This window comes from Tachyglossus aculeatus, chromosome 22 (assembly GCF_015852505.1).
Source record: "Tachyglossus aculeatus isolate mTacAcu1 chromosome 22, mTacAcu1.pri, whole genome shotgun sequence".
Lineage (NCBI taxonomy): Eukaryota > Metazoa > Chordata > Mammalia > Monotremata > Tachyglossidae > Tachyglossus > Tachyglossus aculeatus.
Window position 1 is genome coordinate 33,484,881 of NC_052087.1, and position 22,100 is coordinate 33,506,980.

The window sequence follows — 22,100 nt, forward strand, 5'->3', positions numbered from 1 at the left end:
TCTCAACCTCTTGCTCCCGCTCTCCTTCCTGTCTGGAACGTCTTTCCCCTTCATAACTTGCAAACCATCCCGCTCCCCTTTTTCCAAGCTCTACTAAAATTTCATCTCCTCCAGGAAGCCTTCCCTGACTAATCCCTCACCTCCCTACTCTATTTCCCTCCTTACTGCATCACCTAGGCACTTGAGGTCCTCATCCTCTAAGCTCTTAGGTACTCCTCCCACTCTCTCTTTCCCATCCCTTGTATCTTTAAACTCAGTTTCTTCCCCCACTCTGTAATTTATTTTAACATCCATTCATTCAGTCAGTCAGTCATATTTATTGAGCACTTACTGTGTGCAGAGCACTGTACTAAGCGCTTGGGAAGTACTAGTCGGCAACATATAGAGATGGTCCCTACCCAACAATGGGCTCACCTCACTGGCTAGACTGTAAAGTCTTTGAGGCCAAGGATCAAGTCTAATAACTCTGTTGTACTCTGCCAAGTGCTCAGCACAATGTTCATTCAGTCTTTCATTCATTCAGTTGTATTTATTTAGCATGAGGAAACAATTTAAATCTCCGGGATACAGCAGTCTTTCTTCTGGGATTTGATAACTTTTGAGTTAAAGCGAGAAAGAAGACAACAGACACAATCCCCAATCCTAGGAATAGAGAAGCAGTGTTGCCTAGTGGATAGAGCATGGGTACAGGAGACAGAAGCTCCTGATTCTAATCCCAGACCTGCCACATATCTGCTGTGTGACCTTGGGCAAGTCATGTAACTTCTCTGGGCCTCAATTACCTCATCTGCAAAATGGGGATCAAGTGTGTGAGCCCCATGTGGGACAGGGACTATGTCCAACCTGATTGATTTGTATCTACCCCAGCTCTTTGAACTGTGTGCTTAACAAGTACCATAATTATTATCATTATTATTATGATGCTATTGACAGAGAGAATCTGGAACTCCATGGCACAGATGACTCGGTGGGAGAATTAGAATCTCAGCCAGCTAATCTCTTTGTTATTGCTCCCCAGTCCCTGGATCACAGAACATCTTTAGGGAGCCCAGAGCTGAGATGCAAATCACAATCAGTCAAGAAGCAACGTGCCTAGTGGATAGAGCGCAGGCCTGGGAGTAGAGGAGCTGGGTTCTGATCCCGGCTCCTCCACATGTCTGCTGTGGGATCTTGGACAGGTCACTCAGCTTCTCTGTGCCTCAGTGATCTCATCTGTATTAAGGGGATTAAGACTGTGAGCCTCAAATGGGACAGGGGCTCTGTCCAAACTGATTAGTTTATATCTACCCCAGCACTTAATAGAGTGCCTGACACATAGTAAGTGCTTAACAGTTACCATAAAAAAAATGCTATTTATTGGGCACTTGCTAGGTGGAAAGCACTGAACTAAGCACCTGGAAGAGGGCATGCAACATAGTTAGTAGACACATTCCCTGCCCACAACGAGGTAACAGTCTAGAGGGATGGGTGATCATAATAATAAAAACTCTGGTATTGTTAATGGTATGTGTAATAAAACACATAATGATGTGAATTATTATGATGATTCACATAATAATGAGAAGCATCGTGGCTTACTGGAAAGAACATGGGTTTGGGAGTTAGAAGACATGGGTTCTAATCCCAGCTCCGCCACTTGTCTGCTCTGCGACCTTGGGCGAGTCTCTTAAGTTCTCTGTGCCTCAGTGACCTATCTGGAAAAAGAGGATTAAGGCTGTGAGCCCCACGTGAAACAATCTGATTACCTTGTATCTACCCCAGTGCTTGGAACAGTGCTTGGCACATAATAAGCACTTAACAAATACCATTTTCATTATTTTATTTACTCTGTGAACAGTAAGCACTCAATAAATGCCTTAGATTGATCGATTGATTAAGTTGTTTTTCCTCCCAGTTAGGAAGGCTGAGAGTTTGTTAATTGGAAGCTTTGGGCCCGATTAGAAAACCCAAATCCAAACAATTATGCTCACAGAAGATCCCTCTTCTCTCATTGCTCCGTCTTGAAGTTTTCTAGGATCTGGTTAGGAGTGTGGAATCTAGAGACCTATTAATTAGGTGTCCTGTGGGAGATCCCAAATTAGAATCACCCTTCCTGAGGATTATGAAATCAACATAAATGTGATTTCCACAGTGACCCAATCAGCCTACGTGGAGATAAAAATCTCGGTCCCAACCCATTTAAGTCTGTTCATCTGAAGATTGGAGATGGTATATTGCCCAGCACTTGGAACAGTGCTTGATGCGTAGTAAGTGCTTTACAAATATCATAAAAAAAAGGCAGTGATCAAAACGGGAAATATCTCCAGGTGCCTTTTCCTCTCTGTGGACATAGAACTTATCTACTAACTCTGTAGTGTTATACATAGTAAGTGCTCAATAAATATTACTGTTTGATTGATTGAATGCAAGAGGAGGAAAAGACAGAGTCAAAAATTAGATAGTGCATTCAAGAAAACTCAAGGTCCCAAGTTTGTTGTCATTCACACAGGTGAGTGGCATTTTTTTTATCATATTTTGCTCTCCCAAGCACTTAGAAGAGTGCTCTGCTCACAGTAGGCACTCAATATGTACCACTGATGGATTGATTTTTTTCTTTACAACACTGCTGGTGGGGTCTGGAGGTTTTTTTCTCCATTTACTGGCAGCCTCTCGGGCTCCTCTCCTATTTCCAACATCAACCCTTGTCCTAGATGGCCCTGCTACCCCTTCAGCTTTGAAGATTCCAGTCCTGAAACTCACCCGCTCCGGGGAATTTTGCATAATCAGCTCCCGATTTGCACCTCTGGACTGTCCTTCACTTCTCCCACCCTGCAAGGCAGCTCAGGCCTCTGCTTCAGCAGGCCAGCTGGGAGGGGTGGATGTGAGTCGCTGCCCTGTTGAACGTCCTAGAAGAAGGATGACAGAGGCCCCTGTATCCATGGAGGTGTGGGCTGATCAAGGAGGTTTGATTTTGGGGGAAATCAGGACTAGTCCCATCGTCTTATGTTCAGAGAAGATAATCAGACAAATTTGACTTGCCCAAATGATCTCACCTTCTCCTCCTGGAGAATCACAGTGAGATTAGTTCCTGTTCTCCCCTATTGCTACATCCAATCTTCCTGGTGCATTAGGGGCAGGTGACTGAAGGGATGGAGTGTCCCTTCTCTCGCTTATTTTGTATATGTGTTAAGGTCATACTACCTGCCCGGCACTGTACTAAGTGCTGGAGTGGATACAAGCTAATCAGGTTGGACACAGTCCCTGTCCCACATGGGGCTCACAGTCTTAATCCCCATTTTACAGAAAAGGTAACTGTAAGTGAAGTGACTTGCCCAAGGTCACTCAGCAGACAAGTGGACAAGGAAGGATTAGAACCCCTTCTGACTTCTAGGTCCGCATTCTATCCATTAGAGTAGCAGCTCATTCTCCAAGGAAGCATCTTCCAATACTGAGATAAAATCATTTGCAGAATTTCACCTGGTTCCCTTATATCTATCCAAGGGCTTAGTAGTACTGCTGGTACAAGGTAAACACTTGATACATTCCACTGTTATTATTATTTTCCACCTGGGTTTCAATGCTAGTCTGTTTTTAAGTTACATGATTGCATCACTGTATGCCTGTTGTTGGGTAGGGATTGTTTCTATTTGTTGCCTAATTGTACTTTCCAGGAGCTTAATACAGTGCTCTGCACACAGTAAGTGCTCAAGAAATATGATTGAATGAATCAATCACTGTAGCATCCAGATGGACTATTGTTGATAATCTCTTTGTTTCTTTTTACTTGTTGCTGTCTTATGCTATCGAGTCGTGTCCGACCCATAGCGATTCCACAGACACATCTCTCCCAGAATGCCCCACTTCCATCTGCAATTGTTCCGGCAGTGTATCCAGAGAGTTTTCTTGGTAAAAATATGGAAGAAGTTTACCACTGCCTCCTTCCGCACAGTAAATGAGTCTCTACCCTCAACTCTCTCTCCCATGCCACTGATGCCCCACACCTGAGTTTTGACTTATGGCAGATTGCCTTCCACTCGCTAGCCACTGCCCAAGCTAGGAATGGAATGGGCATGGCTCTTCCTGGCTCTCCCTCCCGTAGTCATGACTGGTATAGTGCTGGAAACTTTCCAGGTGCGATCCTGAGAGCGGTTCCTTTTACTAGCTACGTCTTAATTCTCCTAGGTAAAATAGGAATCCAAAGGGGAATGCCCATTTTATAAATGGGAACACTAAGTCTTGGGGGGATAAAGTTATTAGTCCATGGTCATAAATTGAGTCGACAGGAAGGAGATACTAGGGTTTGATGGATCTTATTTTAGTGTAGTTCTTAGCTCCATCATTCTGGGACTGGAGCAATGGGGCTTGCTGATGTCCATCTTCCCCTCTAGAATTTAAGATTGTTGTGGGCATGGAACGTGTCTATAAAGTCTATTGTATTGTACTTGCCCAAGAGCTTAGTTCAGTGCTCTGCACACAGTAAGCACTCAGTAAGTACCAATGATTGATTCCTTGATGCCAACCAAGTTTGGAAGGAATCGTAGATCTACGGGGAGGATCTACATTGTAAATTTCTTGAGCTCGGGGATCGTGTCTTCTAACACTTTTGTGCTTGAGAGGCAGAGTGGATAGAGAAGCAGCATGGCTCAATGGAAAGAGCACGGGCTTTGGAGTCAGAGGTCATGGGTTCAAATCCTGGCTCTGCCAATTGTCAGCTGTGTGACTTTGGGCAAGTCACTTCACTACTCTGGGCCTCAATTACCTCATCTGTAAAATGGGGATTAAGATTGTGAGCCCCACATAGGACAATCTGATTGCCTTGTATCCCCCCCGGTGCTTAGAACAGTGTTTTGCACATAGTAAGAACTTAACAAATGCCATCATTATTATTATTATTAGACCCCGGGCCTGGGAGTCAGAAGGACCTGGGTTCTAATAGCAGCTCCTTCAGTCGTCTGCTGCTTTGTGACCTTGGTCAAGTCACTTCACTTCCCTGGGTTTCAATTCCCTCATCTATAAAATGGGGCTTAAGACTGTAAGCCCCTCATGGGACAAAATCTTACATCTACCCCACTGTTTAGTGCCATGCCTGGCACATAGTAGATGCTTAACAAATGCCATTGTAATTCTTACTATTGCTGTCACAAGGACTCAGTGCATTGCTCTGCACACAGCAGGTGCTCGATAAATGCTATTGATGCTGATGTGTTTGAACGAGAAGGATAGAACTATGGGATGAGGTGAAATTGGTGCAGAAAAAGGCACTCACTTGGTAAAATAATGCAGAGTATCTAGTCTGTGCTCAGTGCAAACACACAATGAAATCAACTTACCTGTCACAACTTCCACTGCCCCAATTCTGGTCTGTTGGAATTTAGTAATCTTCTGAATCTGCCCAAATCAGAATAATAACTGCGGTATTTTTAAGTGATTACTGTGTTCCAGGCACTGCACTAAGCGCTGGAGTGGATACAAGCAAATTAGGTTGGACCCAGTCCCTGTACCACATGGGGCTCACAGTCTTCATGCTGTGAATTTTCATTTTCTTCCTTTCCCAGTTGATTGATGGCAGAAAGCTGCTACTGACTTCTTCATGGTGGGGATTCTGCTATCCTGAAAGCCCCTCTGCATTTGGACCTATTAAGTTCAGAAGGCTTGCCTCCTACAAAATGCCCCTACTTACCCTGGCAAAGTTCAACTCCATCAACTCCAACAATGTGTACGTATTTTGTGTTGTGGGTAGGGTTTCACAGGCGCAGCCTGTTACAAAATTTGTATTCTAGGGAATATTCTTAGTCCATAATGTCACACTGACTTTTGGAAGTGGTCTTGTGTGTGTGCCTCCTCATGGCACACTAAGAAATCTGATCTAAGCCCCGCTTTCCTCTTCTCCCACTCCTTTCTGCATCACCCTGACTCGCTCCCTTTGGTCATCTCCCCTCCCAGCCCCACAGCCCTTATTTACCCTGTTGGGTAGGGACCGTCTCTCTATGTTGCCAACTTGTACTTCACAAGTGCTTAGTACAGTGCTCTGCACACAGTAAGCGCTCAATAAATACGATTGAATGAATGAATGAATCTGTCATTTCTTTATTTATATTAATGTCTGTCTCTCCTCCCCTAGACTGTAACCTTCTTGTGGGCAGGGATTGTGTCATTTATTGTTGTATTGTACTCTCCCAAGAGCCTAGTACAGTGATCTGCACATAGTAAGTGCTCAATAAATACACTTGATTGATTGATATTCTGTCACAAACTTCCCAGGCCCTTAGTCTCTCGTTAAGCACAGAAGTCTCTAATGGTGAAGGACCAACTACATTAATAATAATGATAATGACAACAGTGGTATTTGTTAAGCGCTTACTATGTGTCAAGCACTTATCTGAGTTAAGGGGTGGAAACAAGGTAATCATGTCGGTTGCAGTCCTTGCCCAACGTGGACTACGTAGGAGGGGGAACAGGGTTGAATTCCATTTTTGCAGATGGGGAATCTGAAGCACAGAGAAATGAAATGACCTGGGTTCTAATCCTAGCTACATCACTTGTCTGCTGTGTGACCTTGAGCAAGTCACTTCAGTTCATTGTTCCTCAGTTACCTCATCTGTAAAATAGGGGTTAAGGCTGTGAGTCCTCTGTGGGACAGGGATTGGGTCCAACCTGATTAGCTTGTAACTACCCCGGTGCGTGGCTCAGTGGAAAGAGCACGGGCTTGGGAGTCAGAGGGCAAGGGATCTAATCCCTGCTCCGCCACTCATCAGCTGTGTGACTTTGGGCAAGTCACTTAAGTTCTCTGTGCCTCGGTTACCTCATCTGTAAAATGGAGATTAAGACTGTGAGCCACACTTGGGACGACTGATTATCCACCCCAGCGCTTAGAACAGTGAATGGCACATAGTATGCGCTTAACAAATACCATCAGTATTATTATTAGTTGTAGTAGTAGAGTGCATGCCTCATAGTAAGTGCTTAGTAAATACCATTAAAAATCAATTGTGGTGAGTACAGATCATTGCATTTAGGTCACTACTAAAAATGATAACAAAAATGGTATTTGTTAAGAGCTTACTTTGTGCCGGGCACTATACTAAGCACTAGAATAGATACAAGCAAATCCAGTTAGACACAGTCCCTGTCCCATGTGGGGCTCACAGTCCCAATCCCCATTTTACAGATGAGGTAACTGAGGCACAGAGAAGTGAAGTGACTTACTCAAGGCTACACAGCAGACAAGCGGTAGAGCCGGGATTAGAACCCATGCCCTTCTGAGTCCCTGGCCCGGTATCTATCCATTAGGCCACATTGCTTCCCATGCTGCTTCACTACTACTTTGACTCCTGGTTGGGATCTTTCTGGCAATGAAGAGGAGTGAGATGTAACAGGAGTTTCCTCAGTCAGCTTTTAACTTTCTGCTGGTAGATGATGACTTTAGTTGTATCTCTGAAATACTGGGATTGTGAGAAAAATATGTTGGCATGAAGTCACCAACTTGTTCTAGATTTCTGCTGGAACTCTGCACTGATTGATACCATTTCCTAAAAAGAATATAGTTGCTAGCTCTTTTTAATCATCATCATCATCATCATCATCATCATCATCATCATCATCATCATCATCATCATCATCATTGCTATTGTCATTCTATTCGTAAAATGCTTATTCTATGCCATGCACTGTTCTAAGCATTCCAAGAGATACAAGATTTTTTAAAACTGTGTGTTTGTTAAACTCTTACTGTGTGTCCAGCACTGTTCTAAGTGCTGGGGTAGAGGCATGTTATTCAGGTTGGACACAGTCCCTGTCCCGTGTAGGGGTCACACTTTTAAGTGAAAGGGAGGAGGATTAAATCCCCATTATACACATGAGGGAACTGAGAAATAGAAAAGTGAAGTGACTTGCCCATGATCGTAGAACAGACAAGTGGCAAGGTTAGGATGAGAACTCAGGTCTTCTGACTCTCAAAGGTGAGGTAGGTGTGACTTGTTCCTCTGCGGAGAAACCATTCTCCTCTGCCACTAGTTCAACCCTTTTCTTTTTCTTTTTTATCTCAGTAGATAACCCCAGCTCTATGGCTGAGAATGGCACTGAAGGGACCGAGTTTCTCCTAACGGGTTTCCCCGAGTGGCCGGAACTGCAGAGGGTTCTCTTCTGGGTATTCCTGGTCTTTTACCTCCTCACCCTGGGAGGCAACCTGGGCATAGTCGGGCTCATTCAGGTGGACACCCTTCTTCAGACACCCATGTACTTCTTCCTCGGCCACCTCTCCCTCCTGGACGCCTGTTACTCTTCGGTCGTCGTCCCTCAGATGCTGGTGGCCCTGAGGTCCGGCAGCACGTCAGTCACATCTGGGCAATGTGCAGCCCAGTTCTTCCTCTTCACGCTGTGCGCCAGCACTGAGTGCTGCCTCCTCGCAGTCATGGCCTACGACCGCTACGTGGCCGTGTGCCACCCCCTCCTCTATGTCACCATCGTGACCCCCCGGGCCTGCTGGGGGCTTGTGTCTGGGGTTTACGCGGGGGCACTGGTCATCAGCATAATCTGCACAGGCTGTGCCTTTTCTCTTTCCTTCTGTAAGTCTCACTGCTTGGACTTCTTCTTCTGTGACCTCCCGCCCTTGCTGAAGCTGTCGTGCACTGAAACCAAGGCCCGGGAGCTGGTCATGTTCGTCGTATCGCTCTCTGTCATCACGACCAGCGTGACGGTGATCCTGGTCTCCTACTTGTTCATCATCAAGGCCATCTTGTGCATCCGTTCGGCTGGCAGAAGGGCCAAGACCTTCTCTACCTGTGGCTCTCACGTGACCGCCGTGGCTCTGTTCTTTGGGACTCTCGCCTCCATGTACCTGAAAGGCGATATGGGCCAGGCCCTCGAGGTAGGCAAGGTGGTATCTGTGTTCTACACCGTGGTCATCCCCATGCTGAACCCCATGATCTACAGCCTGAGGAACAAAGAGGTGAAGGAGGCCTTGAGTAGAGTTCTCAACAGGACCAAGATCACGCAAGGGCCATGAAAGTTCAATTCTATCAATTGAAAAAATTCCTCTCGCTCTGGCAGTGAACAAGTCCCGTCCGTCACCTCCACTGGGGCACGGAAGGTCTTCCTCATGTGGATCCCAGAGCCGAACCATCCCAGGTCCAAGTCCTGCTTTCACAGGCCCCTCACATCACCCCCCTGGGGTTGGCTTGCCTAGCCTCTAACGGCCTGTATCTGTTCAAATGTGTTTCATTTTTTCTTCTGTGGGTGATGATTACAAAAGAATCCAGGGCTCAACCTGTGGCTGGAAGCAAGTCTAAATTGGCGGGGCTTGGTGGTATCAAATGGGCCTGGAGGAGAGAGGGACTGTCTGCCAAATCCTACCAGGGCAGAAGGCATTACTGAGTAAGACTAATTGTGATCCTTGATAAATGCTTACTACCGCCAAGCCCTGGACTAAGCACTAGGTATAGATACCAGACAATCAGATTGGACAGAGTCCCTGTCCCACACTGGGCTAATGGTCTAAGTTGTAGGGTGTGAGGGTTGAATCCCCATTTTGCAGACGAGGAAACTGAGAAGTTAAGTGACTTGCCCAAGGTCACAAATTGTGACACTGAGAGGGGTTCCTTTTACTAGCTATATCTTCATTCTTCTAGGTAAAATAGGAAATCAGAGGGGAATGTCCATTTTATAAATGGGAACGCTGAAGCTCTGGGGGATGAATTTACTAGTCCATGGTAATATATTGAGCTGACAGTAAGGAGAAACTAGGGTTTGATGGATCTTTTTTTAATGTAGTTCTTATCTTCACCTCTGTTTGTCATGCTGAGACTGGAGCAATGGGCTTTGCTGATGTCTGTCTTCCCCTATAGAATTTAAGCTTGTTTGGGCATGGAACATGTCTACCAAGTCTTTTATATTGTACTTGCCCAAAAGCTTTTTTCAGTGCTCTGCACAAAGTAAGCACTCAGGAAATACCTATGATTGATTCCTTGAAGAACACCAAGTTTAGAGGAGTCACGGTTCTATGGGGAGGATCTAAATTGTAATTTATTTGAGCCTGGGGTTCTTGTCTTCTAACTCTTTTGTACTTGAGAAGCAGAGTGGATAGAACATGGGCTTGGGAGTCAGAAGGACCTGGGTTCTAATAGCAGCTCCTTCAATTGTCTGCTGCTGTGTGAACTTGGGCAAGTCACTTCACTTCTCTGGGTTTCAGTTCCCTCATCTAGAAAATGGGGCTTAAGACTGTAAGCCCCATGTAAGACAAGATCTCACATCTACCCCAGTGCTAAGTACAGTGCCTGACACATAGTAGATGCTTAATACCATTGTAATTATTGTTATTGCTCTCTCAAGTGCTCTGCTCTGCACACAGCAGGCACTCGATAAATGCTATTGATGATGCTGTGTTTGAAAGAGAAGGACAGAACTGTGGGAGGAGGTGAAATTGGCTCAGAGAAAGACACTCACTTTGTAAAATAATACGAAGTATCTAGTACTGAGCACAGTGCAAACACACAATGAAATCAATTTACCAGTCGCAACTTCCACTGCCCCAATTCTGGCCTGTTGGAATTTACTAATCTTCTGAATCAGCCCAAATCAGAATAATAACTGTGGAATTTTTTAAGCACTATGTTCAGGCACTGTACTAAACGGTGGAGTGGAAACAAGCAAATCGGGTTGGACCCAGTCCCTGTCCCGCATGGGGCTCACAGTCTTAATGGTGTGAATTTCCATTTTTTTCTCTTCCCAGTTGACTGATGGCAGAAAGCTGCCACTGATGTCTTCATGATGGGAATTCTGCTACCTTGAAAATCCCTCTGCATTTGGACTGAATAGGGTCAGAAGGCTCGCCTCCCCTATATGCTCCTACTCTCCCTGGCAAAGTTCAACTCTGTCATCTCCATCATTGTGTCTGTCTTTCATATTGTGGGCAGGGTTTCACGGGTGCAGCCTGATACACGATTTAGATTCTAGGGAATATTCTTTGTCCACAACGTCATACTGACACTTGGAAGTGATTTTGTGTGTTTGCCTCCTCATGGCACACCAAGAAATCTGATCTAAACCCCACTTTCCTCTTCTCCCACTCCTTTCTACTTCAGCCTGACTCACTCCCTTTGTTCATCCCACTTCCTAGGCCCATAGCTCATATTGTACCCATCTGTCATTTCTTTATTTATATTAATGTCTGTGTCCCCTTTACAGTGTAAGCTCGTTATAGGCAGGGAATGTGTCTGTTTATTGTTGTATTGTACTCTCCCAAGAGCTTAGGACAGTGATCTGCACACAGTAAGCACTCAATTAAAAGGCTTGATTGATTGATATTCTGTCACAAACTTCCCAGGCCCTTAATCTCTCCTTACGCACAGCAGTCTCTAATGGTAAATGACCGACTACAATAATAATAATAATAATTGAGGGATTTGTTAAGTGCTTGCTATGTGTCAAGCACTAATCTTAGTCCAGGGATAGAAACAAGGTGATCATGTCGGATGCAGTCCCTGCCGGCATGGACTAAGTAGGAGGGGGAGGAGGGTTGAATCTCCATTTTGCAGATGAGGAATTAAATGACCTGGTTTTTAATCCCAGCTCCGTCACTTGTCTCTGTGTGACCTGGGGCAAGTCACTTCAGTTCTCTGTTCCTCAATTACCTCATCTGTAAACTTGGGGATTAAGACTGTGAGACCTCTGTGAGTCAGGGATTGGATCCAACCCGATTAGCTTCTAGAGAAGCAGCGTGGCTCAGTGGAAAGAGCACGGGCTTTGGAGTCAGAGGTCATGGATTCGAATTCCGGCTCTGCCACATGTCTGCTGTGTGACCTTGGTCAAGACACTTAACTTCTCGGAGCCTCAGTTACCTCATCTGTAAAATGGGGATAGTGACTGTGAGTCCCATGCAGGACAACTTGATCACCTTGTATCCTCCCCCAGCACTTAGAACAGTGCTTTGCACCTAGTAAGAGCTTAACAAATGCCATCATTAATTAATTAATTATTTACCCCAGTTCATGGCTTTGTGGAAAGAGCATGGGCTTGGGAGTCAGAGGTCAAAGGTTCTAATCCTGACTCTGCCACTTGTCAGCTGTGTGACTTTGGGCAAGTCACTTAACTTCTTTGTGCCTCAGTTACCTCATCTGGAAAATGGAGATTAAGACTGTGAGCCCCACGTGGGACAACCTGATTACCTTGTATCTCCCCCAGTGTTTAGAACAGTTCATGGCACATAGTAAGTGCTTAAAAAATGCCATCATAATCATTATAAGTAGTAGTAGTAGTAGTAGTAGAGTGCTTGTCCCCAAGTAAACGCTTAACAAATACCATTAAACATCACTTGTGCTTAGCACAGAGCATGGCATTCAGATGCTTAATAAATACCACTAAGAATAATAACAATAGTGGTATTTGTTAAGTGCTTACTTTGTGCCAGGCACTGTACTAAGCACTTGGGTAGATACAAGCAAATCCAGTTAGACACGGTCCCTGTCCCATGTGGGGCTCACAGTCTCAAACCCCATTTTACAGATGAGGTAACTGAGGCACAGAGAAGTGAAGTGACTTACTCAAGGCCACCCAGCAGACAAGCGGTAGAGCCGGGATTAGAACCCATGACCTTCTGATTCCCAGGCCTGGACTTCCCATGTTGCTTCACTACTACTTTGACTCCTGGTTGGGATCTTACTGGCAATGGAGAGGAATGAGATGTAACAGGCATTTCCTCAGTCAGCTTTTAACTTTCTTCTGGGCAGATGATGATTTTAGTTGTATCTCTGAAATTCTGGGATATTTTTACAATGTTTTCTCACGGGAAAAATACACTGGTATGAAGTCACCAACTTGTTTCAGATTTCTGCTGAAACTCCGCTTCGAGTGGCACCATTTCCTAAAAAGAATATAGATGATAGCTCTTTTTAACAATAATAATGACCGCTATTCTTATTCTATTTGTAAAATGCTTATTCTATGCCAAGCACTGTTCTAAAAATTGGGATAAATACAAGATTTTTAAAAATTGTATTTGTTAAACTCTTACTGTGTGTCCAGCATTGTTCTAAGAACTGGGGTAGAGGCAAGTTAATCAGGTTGGACACAGTCCCTGTCCTGCATAGGGTTCACACTTTTAAGTCAAAGGGAGGAGGATTAAATCCCCATTATACAGATATAGTAAGTGCTTTCTTAAGCACTTACTATGTGCCAAGCACTGTTCTAAGTGCTGGGGAGGTTACAAGGTGAACAGGTTGTCCCATGGGAGGCTCACAGTCTTAATCCCCATTTTACAGATGAGGCAACTGAGGCCCAGAGAAGTTAAGTGACTTGCCCAAAGTCACACAGCTGACAATTGGTAGAATCGCGATTTGAACCCATGACCTCTGACTCCAGAGCCCGTGCGCTCTCCAATGAGCCATGTTGCTTCTCACCATCCGTGATGGTGTCACCACCATCCTCCTTGTCTCACAGCCTTGACTCATTTCCCTCCTTCAATCCTCATATTCAGTCAGGCACCAACTTCTGTCAGTTTTACCTCAGGAATAATAACAATAATAATAATAATGTTGGTATTTGTTAACCACCTGTGTCAAGCATTATTCTAAGTGCTGGAGTAGATACAAGATAATCAGGTTGGACAGACCCCGTCCCACCTGGGGCTCATAGTGTAAGTATGAGGGGGAACAGGTATTGAATCCCCATTTTACAGACGAGGGCTCGGAGGCATTAGGAAGTTAAATGACATGCCCAGGGACACACAGCAGGTAAGTAGCTGAGTCAATATTAGAACTCAGGTCCTCCAACTCCCAAGCCTGTGGTCTTTTCACTAGTCCAGGCTGCTCCCTGATACTTCACAACATTTCCAGAATCCACCCCTTCCTCTCCATCCAAACTGCTGCCACGCTGGTCCGAGCACTTATCGTATCCCATCTTGGCTACTGCATCAGCCTCCTCGCTGACCTTGCTGACCTCCCTGCCTCCTGTCTCTCCCATCTCCAGTTGATACTTCACTAGACTGTGAGCCCATTGTTGGGTAGGGACTGTCTTTGTATGTTGCCGAGTTGTACTTTCTGAGCACTTAGTATAGATCTCTGCACACAGTAAATGTTCAATAAATATGATTGAATGAATGAATGAATGAATGAATGCTGTTGGGATCAACAGGACGCCGTTGAGTCCACAATTCCCCAGTCTTCAAAACCTTCCCTTGGTTGCTAATCCCTCTCCACAGAAAATAGAAACTCCTGATCATTGGCTTTAAGGCCCTCAATCAGCTCTCTCGACACTACTCAACATCAGTGCTTTTCCACTAAAGCCCAGCCTGAATATTTCACTCCACTAACACCAACTTATTCACTATGCCTCCATCTCACCCCCCTCACCACCATCATCATCATCATTAAACGTATTTATTGAGCGCTTACTGTCTGCAGCTCAGTGTTCTAAGTGCTTGGGAGAGTTCAGTTCAACAGAGTTGGCCAACACATCCCCTGCCCACAGCTAGCTTACAGTCTAGAGAGGGAGACAAACAATAATAGGAATAAATAATGTAGAATATGTGATTAATAGATCTCAACCTCTTGCTCACAACCTCCCTCCCTCCTGTCTGGAACTTCTTCCCCCTTCACATCTGGCAAACAGTCCCACTCACCACTTTCCATGCTCTACCAAAATTGCATCTCCTCCAGGGAAGCCTTCCCTGACTAATCCCTTATGTCCCTACTCTATTTCCCTTCCTCTGTATCACCCAGGTACTTGGGGTTCTCATCCTCTAAGCACTTAGGTACTCCTCCCACACTCTCCTTCCCATCCCTCATGTCTTTAACCTCGGTTTCTTCCCCTTTCCTGTAATTGATTTTAGCATCCATCTCCCCTGCTAGACTGTAATGTCTTTGACGGCAAGGTTCAAGTCTACTAACTCTATTGTACTCTCCCAAGTGCTCAGCACAAAGTTCATTCAGTCATTCATTCATTCAAGCATATTTATTGAGCGCTTACTGTGTGCAGAGCACTGTATTAAGCGCTTGGAAAGTACAGTTCAGCAACAGATAGAGACAATCCCTACCCAACAACCTGCTCACAGTCTCCGCACATAGTCAGTGCTCATTAAATACCTTTGGTTCTAGACCTTCTAGACTGTGAGCCCACTGTTGGGTAGGGACTGTCTCTATATGTTGCCAGCTTGTACTTCCCAAGCTCTTAGTACAGTGCTCTGCACACAGTAAGTGCTCAATAAATATGATTGATTGATTGATTGATTGATTGATTGGTTGACTGGTTGATTGACCAAGGCAATGATTCAGGCCCTGCCTGTGACTCTTTTGAACAATCCAAAATCCACCCTGCAATTTTTGCTCAAATGTCCCTTGGGTCAAAGAAAAAGAGCAAGAAAAAGAGCAGACAGCATGGCTCAGTGGAAAAAGCACAGGCTTTGGAGTCAGAGGTCATGGGTTCAAACCCCGACTCCGCCAATTTTCAGTTGTGTGACTTTGGGCAAGTCACTTCACTTATCTGTGCCTCAGTTACCTCATCTGTAAAATGGGGATTAAGACTGAGAGCCCCCCATGGGACAACCTGATCACCTTGTAACCTCCCCAGCTCTTAGTACAGTGCACATAGTAAGCACTTAATAAATGCCATTATTATCATTGTTATTATTAAATACACACTGATTGTCAGAGCTCCTCCAGCAGGTCAAATTTGAATCTCTGGGATACAGCAGTCTTTCTTCTGGGATTTGATAACTTTTGGGTTGAAGCGAGGAAGAAGACAACAGACACAATCTCTGATCCTAGGAACAAAGAAGCAGCATGGCTTAGTGGATAGAACAAGGGCGTCGGAGTCGGAAGCCCCTGATTCTAATCCCAGCTCCACCACATGTCTGCTGTATGACCTTGGGCAAGTCAGTTAACTTTTCTGGGCCTCATTTACCTCATCTGAAAAATGGGGATTAAGCGTGTGAACCCTATGTGGAACAGGGACTGTTTCCAATCTGATTGATTTGTATCTACCCCAGCACTTAGAATATTACCTTTAACAAGTACCATAACAATAATAATTATTATTATGATGTTATTGAGAGAGAGAATATGGAATTCCAAGGCACAGATGACTGGGTGGGAGAACTAGAATCTCAGCCAGCTAATCACCTGGTTATTGTTTCCCAGTCCCTGGATCACAGAAAAGCTTTAGGGAGATCAGAGATGAGATGCAAATCACGATCAGTCGAGAAGCTCAGTGGCTTAGTGGATCGAGCCCGGGCCTGGGAATCAGAGGAGCTGGGTTCTAATCCCAGCTCCTCCACGTGTCTGCTGTGGGATCTTGGGCAGGTCACTCAGCCTCTCTGTGCTCCAATGACCTCATCTGTATTAAAGGGATTAAGACGTTGAGCCTCAAGTGGCACAGGGACTTTGTCCAATCTGATTAGCTTGTAGCTACCCCAGCACTTAATATAATGACTGGCACATAGTAAGTGCTTATCAAATACCATAAAAAATGCTATATATTTAGCACTTGCTAGGAGCAAAACACTGTACTAAGCACCTGGGAGAGGGTAATGCAACATAGTAGGCACATTCCCTGCCCACAACAAGGTTACAGTCTAGAAGGATGGGTAATTTTAATAATATAAATTCTGGTATTTGTTAATGGTATGTGTGATAAAACACATAGTGATGTGAATTATTATGACAATACAAATAATGATGAGAAGTATCGTGGCTTAGTGGAAAGAGCATGAGTTTGGGAGTCAAAGGACGTGGGTTCTAATCCAAGCTCCACCACTTGTCTGCTGTGTGACCTTGGGCAATCCACTTAACTTCTCTGAGCCTCACTTACCTTACCTGTAAAATGGGATTAAGAGTGTGAGCTCCACGTGGGACAACCTGATTACCTTGTATCTACCACAGCACTTAGAACAGTGCTTGGCACATAGGATGTGCTTACCAAATACTAGTAAGCACTCAATAGACCATTGATTGATCGATTGATCTAGTTGTTCCCCCTCCCCCTGCCAGTTAGGAAGTCTGAGATCTTGTTAATTGGCAAGTTTAGCGCGATTAGAGAACCCAAATCTGAACAATTATGCTAACTGGAGAACCATTTTCTGTCTTGAAGTTTTCTAAGATCTTTTTACGAGTTTAGAATCTAGAGACCTATTAACTTGGTGTCCTGTGGGAGATCCCAAATTAGAATCGCCCTTCCTGAGGAAGATGAAATCAACATAAATGTGCTTTCCATGGTGACCCAAGAAGCCTGTGTGGAGATTAAAGATTCGGTCCCAACACAGGTAAGTCTGTTCATTGGAAGGTTGGAGAGGGTATATACTCCAGCACTTAGAACAGTGCCTGATGCATAGTAAGTGCTTAACAAATCTTCTAAAAAAAAAATCCAGTGATCAAAACGGAAAACATCCCCAAGTGCCTTTTCCTCATTGTGGACAGAGCATTTATCTACTAACTCTGTGGTGTTACATATAGTAAGCACTCAATAAATACTGTTGTTTGGTTGATGAAATGCAAGAGGAGGAAGAGACAGAGCCAAACTTTAGATAGAGCATTCAAGAAAACTCAAGGTCCTAAATATGATTTCATTCACACAGGTGAGTGGTTTTTTTTATCATATTGTGCTCTTCCAAGTGCTTAGAAGAGTGCTCTGCTCACAGTGAGCACTCAATATGTACCATTGATGGATTGATTTTTATATTTGCAACCCTGCTTGTGGGGTCTGTAGGTATTTTTCTCCTTTTACTGGCTGCCCCTAGGGCTTCTCTCCAATTTCCAACATCAACCCTTGTCCTAGATTCCCTGTTAGCTTCTCAGCTTTGAAGATTCCAATCTTTTAACTCAGCCGCTCTGGGGAGTCCTGCAGCGACAGCTCCTCATTTGCACCTCTGGACTGTCCTTCACTTCCCCCACTCTGCAAGGTGGCTCAGGCCTCTGCTTTGGACGGCCTGCTGGGAGGGGCAGATGTGAGTCGCTATCCTGTAGAAGAAGGATGCCAGAGGACCCTGTATCCATGGAGGTGTTGGCTGTTCGAGGAGGTTTGATTTTGGGGGAAATCAGGACTAGCCCCATCGTCTTTTGTTCAGAGAAGATAATCGGCCAAATTTAGAGTGCTCAAATGATCTCATCTTCTCCTCCTGGAGAGTCATGGTGAGATTAGTTCCTGTTCTTCTTTATTGCTGTGTTCAGTCTTCCTGGAGCAGCAGGGGCAGGTGATTGATGGGACGGGGTCTCCCTTCTGTACTCTCTTATTTTTTATGATATATGTTAAGATTTTACTACATGCCAGGCACTGTATTAAGCACTGGAGTGGACACAAGCTGATCAGGTTCAGAGAAAGACACTCGCTTTGCAAAATAATGTAGAGTGTCTAGTACTGATCACGTTGCAACTACAAAATGAAATCAACTTATCAGTTGCAGCTTCCACTGTCCCAATTCTGTTCTGTTGTAAATTACTAATCTTCTGAATCAGCCCAATTCAGAATAATAACTGTGGTATTTGTTAAGTGCTTACTATGTTCCAGGCACTGCACTAAGCACTGGGATGGTTGCAAGGAAATCGGGTTGGACCCAATCCCTGTCTCGCATGGGGTTTACAATCATAATGCTGTCAATTTCCATTTTCTTCTATTCCCAGTTGATTGATGGCAGAAAGCTGCCATTGACTTTTTCATGGTGGGAATTCTGCTACCCTGAAAGCCCCTCTGCATTTGGACTGATTAGGTTCAGAAGGCTCGCCTCCCCCTATATGCCCCTACTCCCTCTGGCAAAGTTCAACTCTGTCAACTCCAACAATGTGTGCGTCTTTTGTGTTGTGGGCAGGGTTTCACAGGAGCAGCCTGATACATGATTTAGATTCTAGGGAATGTTCTTAGTCCATAATGCCATGCTGACACTTGGAAGTGATTTTGTGTGTGTGCCTCCTCATGGCACACTAAGAAATCTGATCTAAGCTCCTCTTCCCTCTTCTCCCACTCCTTCCTGCTTCACCCTGACTCACTCTCTTTTTTCATTCCCCTTACCAGCCCCACAGCACTTATTGTACCCAACTGTCATTTCTTTATTTCTATTAATGTCTGTCTCCCCTCCTCTAGACTGTAAGCTCGTTGAGGGCAGGGAATATGTCTGTTTATTGTTGCATTGTATTCTCCCAAGAGCTTAGTACAGTGAACTGTGCACAGTAAGCACTCAGTAAATATGATCCGATAGATTGATATTCTGTCACAAACTTCCAGGGCCCTTAGTCTAGCCTTAAGCACAGCAGTCTCTAATGGTAATAGACCGACTGCAATAAAAATAATTGTGGTATTTGTAAAGTGTTTACTATGGGTCAAGCACAGATCTAAGTCCAGGGGCAGAAACAAGGTAATCAGGTCCGATGCCTGAGTTGAGATCAGTAATCTGGTCATTAAGAGTGGGTAGAGAGGATAGGGAGGCGAGGTGGGTTGTGATGCGCTGAGAAAGATGGATGGGGTAGAGAGAGCAGAGGTCTCTGTGGGGTAGTGATATAGATTTATAGGGGGAGGAGTGTGAGTGAGGAGGCAGGTGAGAAAGTTATGATCAGAGAGAGGGATTTCAGAGTTGGGGAGGGTGGAGGGTAGGAGATGATGAGGTCGAGGGTGTGACCAAGTTGGTGAGTGGGCAAGGTGGGGTGGAGCAGGAGGTTGGCAGTGTCAAGGAGAGATAGAAGGCGGGCGGCAGAGGAGTCACCAGGGACATCCATATGGATTTCCAACATCAACCCTTGTCTTAGATGGCCCTGCTAGCTCCTCAGCTTTGAAGATTCCAGTCTTGGAACTCGGCCACTCCCAGGGAGTCCTGCAGTGACAGCTCCTCATTTGTACCTCTGGACTGTCCTTCACTTCCCCCACCCTGCAAGGTGGCTCAGGCCTCTGCTTCAGCTAGCCAGCTGGGAGAGGTGGATGTGAGTCGCTGCCCTGTTGAATATTCTAGAAGAAGGATGCCAGAGGCCCCTGTATCCATCGAGGTGTGGGCTGATGCAGGAGGTTTGGGGGAAATCAGGACCAGCCCCATCCTTTTATGTTCAGAGAAGATAATCTGTCAAATTGTGAGTGCCCAAATGATCTCACCTTCTTCTTCTGGGGATTCATGGTGAGATTAGTTCCTGTTCCTCTCTATTGCTTTGTCCAATATTCCTGGTGCAGAAGGGGCAGGTGATTGATGGGATGGGGTCTCCCTTTGCTACTCCCTCTCTTATTTTCTAGGTACTCTACCAAGTTCTGGAGTGGATAAAAACTGATCAGGTTGGACACAGTCCCTGTTCCACATGGGGCTCACAGTCTTAATCCCCATTTTAAAGAAGAAGCAACTGTAAGTGAAGTGACTTGCCCAAGGTCTCTCAGCAGACAAGTGGATATGGAGGGATTAGAACCCAGGTTCTTCTGATTTCGAGGCCCGCATTCCATCCACTAGACTAATAGCTCGTGCTCTAAGGAGGCACCTTCCAATACTGAGGTAAAATTATTTGCAGAATTTTACCTGGTTATCTTATATCTGTCCATGAGCTTAGTGACAGTGTGTGGTACAAGGTAAGCACTTGACAAATTCCACAGTTATTATTATTTTCCACCTGGGTTTCAGTGCTGGTCTGTTTTTAAAGTATAGGATTGCATCACTGTGAGCCCGTTGCTGGGTAGGGATTGTCTCTATTTGTTGCCAAATTGTACTTTCCAAGAGCTTAGTACTTCACTCTGCACACAGTAAGTGCTTAATAAATAGGATTGAATGAATGAATAACTGTAGCATCCAGATGGACTATTGTTGATAATTTCTTTGTTTCCTCTTACTTGTTGTCTTATGTTGTCGAGTTGTGTCTGACCCATAGCGATGCCATAGATACATCTATCCCAGAATGCCACTCTATCATCTGCAATCATTCTTGTAGTGGATCCATAGAGTTTTCTTGGTGAAAATATGAAAGAGCCACCCTCCACGCAGTAAACGAGTCTCTGCCCTCAACTCTCTCCCTTGCCACTGCTGCCCAGCACAGGTGAGTTTCGACTTATAACATATTGCCTTCCACTCGCTAGCCACTGCCCAAGTTATAAATGGAATGGGCATGCTCTGCTTGATTCTCCCTCCCGTAGTCGCGACTGGTAGAGTCCTGGAAACTCTCCGGGTGTGACCTGGGAGCAGTTCCTTTTACTAGCTATGCCTTAATTCTTGTAGGTAAAATAGGAATCCCGAGGGGAATGCCCATTTTATAAATGGGAACACCGAGTAATGGAGGGGATAAACATATTAGTCCATGGTCATATACTGAGTAGACAGGAAAGGGAAACAAAAGTTTGATGGATCTTTTTTTAATGTAGTTCTTAACTTTACCTTTGTTTGCCACTCTGGGCCTGAAGCAATGTCCTTTGCTGATGTCCATGTACCCCTCTAGAATTTAAGCTTGTTGTGGGCTCAGAATGTGTCTTCCAGGTCTCTTATATTGTACTTGTCCAAGAGCTTAGTTCAGTGCTCTGCGCATAGTCAGCACTCACTAAATACAAATGATTGATCCCTTGAAGAAGACCAAGTTTAGAAGGATTCACGGTTCTATGGGGAGGATCTACATTGTTTTAATAGCAGCTCCTCCAATCGTCTGCTGCTGTGTGACCTTGGGAAAGTCACTTCACTTATCTGGGTTTCAATTCTCTCATCTATAAAATGGGGCTTAAGACGTGGTATAAGATCTCACACCTACCCCAGTGCTTAGTACAGTGCCTGGCACATAGTAGATGCTTAACAGATAAAGTAATTATTGTTATTGCTCTCTCAAGTGCTCCGTGCATTGCTCTGCACACAATAGGTGCTTCATTCATTCATTCATTCAATCGTATTTATTGAGCGCTTACTGTGTGCAGAGCACTGTACTAAGCGCTTGGGAAGTACAAGTTGGTAACATATAGAGACGGTCCCTACCCAACAGTGGGCTCACAGTCTAGAAGCTTGATAAATGCTATTGATGATGATGCATTTGAAAGAGAAGGACAGAAGGGAGAAGGTGGGAGGAGGTGAAACTGGCTCAGAGAAACACACTCGCTTTGCAAAATATTGTAGAGTACCTAGTACTGAGCACGATGAGTAGAAAATGAGTTCAGTACACATGAAATCAACTTACCAGTTTCAACTTCCACTACCCCAGTTCTGG

The 22,100-nt window shown here is 44.8% G+C and overlaps 1 protein-coding gene across 1 annotated transcript; it reads left to right on the plus strand.

The window, feature by feature from the left end:
• Positions 1-8,041: 8,041 nt before the first annotated feature.
• On the plus strand, positions 8,042-8,983 carry LOC119943885 (olfactory receptor 9I1-like). The gene has a single exon (XM_038765070.1). The coding sequence runs from the start codon at positions 8,042-8,044 to the stop codon at positions 8,981-8,983; it is 942 nt and encodes a 313-aa protein (XP_038620998.1).
• Positions 8,984-22,100: the final 13,117 nt, after the last annotated feature.

Coding starts and splice junctions, on each gene's coding strand:
- LOC119943885 (XM_038765070.1), top strand. CDS start 8,042: ATGGCTGAGAATGGCACTGAAGGGACCGAGTTTCTCCTAACGGGTTTC.